We start from the raw sequence: 4,403 nt of genomic DNA on the forward strand, positions 1-4,403 counted from the left end.
AAAATAATAATGATAATTCTATATTTGCTTTTCATGTATTATAAATTTTAAGTAAAATCAAAAAAAACATGAAATATCAGGGGAAAAAAAACAGCTTAAATTTTGTGGGCATTCACTGATATGTGTAAAACAGTATTTATTGCTCTAAAAGTAACTTATTTAAGATATATGATAACTGTGACACCACTACTGTTAGTTATTAATTACTCATGTTTTCATATCCAAGGAAATGAACAATAGACATTACATAACTTGGTGGAGCCACATATAAATAGTTTGTTTAAGCAGAATTTCAATATATGCTTACCAAATTCAGTCAATGTCTTACAGAAGTCTCATTTGCACATTCAAAAAGACTCAGTAACTTGCTTTTTATTAAGACTTGAGTAGCAGCAATCCCTGCTATTCACAATACTAAGGCATGGTTATTGAATGGGAGGATGTTAGGTCTAGAACAAGTCAATTAAATGTCAAATTAATGCAAAGAGAAAGGAGAGACATTTCAAAAATTTGTGAAGCCAAAAGAGTATTACATCTGAAATAGTAATAAGGGTAAAACACATATTGAGAACCTATATTGTGTACTGTTGAAAAATATTGTATTCCTCTACCCAAGTTTCCATTATCAGAAATACAAGGAAAATCTTATATATGGAAGAGAATAGAACACTACTGTTTTTCATACTTGCTTATAAGAATGTTTCAATGAGGAAAAGTATATTTACTTCTAAAGGTAAAATTCCAAACAGAACAGTATAAACTTTTGAGGTTCTATTTTAGAAATTTAGGCTTGCTAGAAAATATTAAGTAATCTAAGTATTCTACGATTACAAATGAATAGACAAAAATTGTAGTAATATGAGCAGCGGGGCTGCATCCCCAGCACACAGGCAGCCTGGCTAGCTTATGCTCCGAAATAACAACACACAAACTGTATTCATTTAAACACTGCTTGGCCCTTTAGCTCTAGCCCTTACTGGCTAATTCTGATATCCTGATCAACCCATCTCTAATAATCTGTGAGAACCCGTCTTACCGGGAAGATTCTAGCCTATGTCCATCCTGGGTCGGAGCTTCATGGCGTGTGTCTGCCTGGGAGCGGGGCATGGCGTCTCTCTCAGGCGTCTGCTCCCGAGAGGAGAGCTGTGGAGTCTGAGCTCACTTCCTCTTCCTCCCAGCGTTTTGTTCTGTTTACTCCTCCCACCTATCTTCTAACCAATGAGGGCCAAGCAGTTTCTTTTTATTTAACCAATGACCTTCCTCCATCAAAAAATAATTTGTGCTTGAAGATAATACTGTATGAGATATCCCATTAGGAGGGAATCTCAGTCTTGGTATTCTCAATGTAGAGAATCCAGACCAGGTAGAATCCTGCAGAACGAAATTTTAACCTAAGAAACAAGGAATGGAAAAACCACTGCAGATGGCTTGATATAAAAAAGATAAAACAAGAACTTTTGATTTTCATTTTTAAAAGGATGATTTATATTATATCTCTATCTTGCAAAACAACAAGGTTTCCTTAAATTACATAAATTAAATTTTTGTACTAAAAATGAACATTTTAATTATATAATTATCTGTTCAACAAAATAAGCAATGTAGGAGACAAGAGATATGACTCTCTATCCTTTGTATTGATGTTTTATGGGTAAGATGAGTCAGTACTGAAAAAGACCTTTATAATTTTGTCTTATATTAAAAGATTCTGTGGAGTGTTGACTATTATAGTGTATGCTAAATTTTATCTATGTTTCATGTCCCAAGTTCATAAAATCATGACTATGATGCTAAATTTATTTGTAAATTTCTGTACTTTTTACATTATGTATATATCATTATATTTCAAAAAAATTGAGATTTTATATTATATTTCTTTCCATGCATGTTCTTTTACCAACATGCACAGGAAACTCTGCAATTTCTTTTAGTAAATATTTTAATGTTCATAAATACTAATAAAGGCATTTTGTATAGAAACAGGAAGGCAAAAATATAGAAATAGACACTAAAACTCAAACACCATACAATTTAAAAAGAAAATGTTTAAATTTTTCATAAAAATACCAAACATTATTTAAGAAGAATTATTTGGGAATCTAAAGCCTTTACAAATATCTGTATATTAAGAGCCTTGTTTATAAGCTATACTCCATTACCAGAATAATCAGAAACAGTATCTTAAAAACTTTGATAGTGAAATGGGATTTATATCCAGTTTGGAGTGTTGGCTATCCCTGAGTCATAACATTAAAATGTTTAACACAGGTTTGTTCATGACTTCTTGGTCTATATTAAATGAGGTAATGTTTATCCCTAACTGATATAAGAAACCTATATGTATAAAAAGTTTCTGATTCAAAGCCACACTATGTTCTTTTTAAATACCAGTTGGTGTATGCTATACCATGAACTAACATATATTCTTCTGTCTCCTTTCATACTATCCACATCTTCCACTGTATCCTGCTGCCTGGAATGAATTGTCTGATATTCTCCAATAGGATCCAAATGCATCACTCAACGCATCAGAGTACTGGAGTCTTATTTATCTTCTTGGGATTTTCAGAGTATCCACACTTACAAGTGCCTTTGTTCCTGGTGTTTTTGATCATATACACCATCACCGTTTTGGAAAATCTGGGTATGATTTTGGTCATCAGGATCAATGCCAAACTCCATACTCCCATGTACTTTTTCCTCAGTCATTTATCCTTCATTGATCTTTGTTACACCACAGTGATTGCACCAAAACTCTTAGACCTTTTGATAACGACAGACAGAACTATGTCCTTAAAAGGATGCATAATCCAGTTTTACTTTGACTGTGCTTGTGTGGTTGCCCAAACCTTCATGTTAGCAGTGATGGCCTATGATCGCTTTGTAGCCATTTGTAACCCTCTGCTCTATACTGTGGCTATGTCTCGTAGGCTCTGTACTCTCCTTGTAACCATAACTTACCTCTGGGGTGGGCTCTGTGCTACCACACTGACATATTTTCTTCTGGCACTATCTTACTGTCGATCTACAACCATTAACCACTTTTGTTGTGAGTACTCCGCCATCCTCTCAGCCTCCTGTTCTGATTCTTCCTTCAGCCAGTTGGCATGCTTATTAGTTTGTATGTTCAATGAGATTTGTAGTCTCCCAATCATCATTGTCTCCTATATTGTTATCTTTGTCACTGTCATCAAGATTCCTACTAAAGGAGTATTCCAAAAAGCCTTGTCTACCTGTGCACCCCACCTGACTGCTATCTCCTTCTGCCATTGTATCATTCTACTTCTTTACTGTGTGCTCAAGTCAAAGAGCTCACTGCTTCTTGTTAAAATAGTCACTGGGTTTTATAGCATGGTCATCCCTACGCTCAATCCTCTTATTTACAGTCTAAGAAATAAGGATGTAAAGGAAACTGTGAGAAAGTTAATCTATGTAAAAATCCTTTCTCCCTCATAGCAACACACACCCCTAATTATCTTTTCTTAATATTTTTATTCATTGATTTCATATTAGCCAAATAATGACACAAAAAATTCTGAGAAACGGGATAATGTGTGTGTAGAATAGTCACATTATTCACTACAAATGGCTTTATAGAGAATGGAAATCATGTTTTTTAATCTTAGAATGGAGAGAGCTAAATCATGATTCTATTATGATGTCTACTTTTCTCTTTTTTCATTCTTTCTTTTCCTTTTTTTTTTTTTTTTTGGTTTTTCGAGACAGGGTTTCTCTGTGGCTTTGGAGCCTGTCCTGGAACTCACTCTGTAGACCAGGCTGGTCTCGAACTCACAGAGATCCGCCTGCCTCTGCCTCCCGAGTGCTGGGATTAAAGGCGTGCGCCACCATCGCCCGGCTCCTTTCTATTTCTTAACTTACACCTATTCCTTCCCTTTCTCTGCCCTTTATATTTCCCCCTTGTATGCATGTTAACATTTGTGCAGGAGCACCTGCACCTTTATATTTATATATGAGTACATATGAATGATAATTCCCTTTGTTTGTTTCTCCAGCAAGCAATAAGAAGGCATATTATATTATGCACATTCTTCAAACTTCATAAGAGCACTTTTAGAATCAATTGTCTTGCCTTCCATCAGTAAGGAAGAAATACATTGTGGAAATTATAATATTTATAACTTTTTGACAACCAGAGTTTCTAACTGCTGATTCTGAGATTACATAATTTGCTTTTGCATACACATCTGAAACTTATGCATATAAAATTTTAATGATTAGAACATACAAAGGGTATATAAAATTTTTAAAGATTTTGTTCAAAACAGTATTTACATTATTATTTGAAACATCACATACTTTTAAATGTTCTTTGAATATCTGTTTATCTGTATTACAGCTGGATTCGTGCTTTGTTTTCTCTTGTCAGTCCTGCATGCTTCAGG

General features: G+C 34.3%; 1 protein-coding gene across 1 annotated transcript; it reads left to right on the forward strand.

The window, feature by feature from the left end:
* Positions 1 to 2,478: 2,478 nt before the first annotated feature.
* LOC121466407 (olfactory receptor 5D13-like) lies at positions 2,479 to 3,456 on the forward strand. Its single transcript, XM_041680103.1, has one exon. The coding sequence runs from the start codon at positions 2,479 to 2,481 to the stop codon at positions 3,454 to 3,456; it is 978 nt and encodes a 325-aa protein (XP_041536037.1).
* The last annotated feature ends 947 nt before the right edge of the window (positions 3,457 to 4,403 follow it).

This window comes from Microtus oregoni, unplaced genomic scaffold, assembly GCF_018167655.1.
Source record: "Microtus oregoni isolate MIOR12 unplaced genomic scaffold, Mior012 000033F_ref0000390, whole genome shotgun sequence".
Classification (NCBI taxonomy): Eukaryota; Metazoa; Chordata; class Mammalia; order Rodentia; family Cricetidae; genus Microtus; species Microtus oregoni.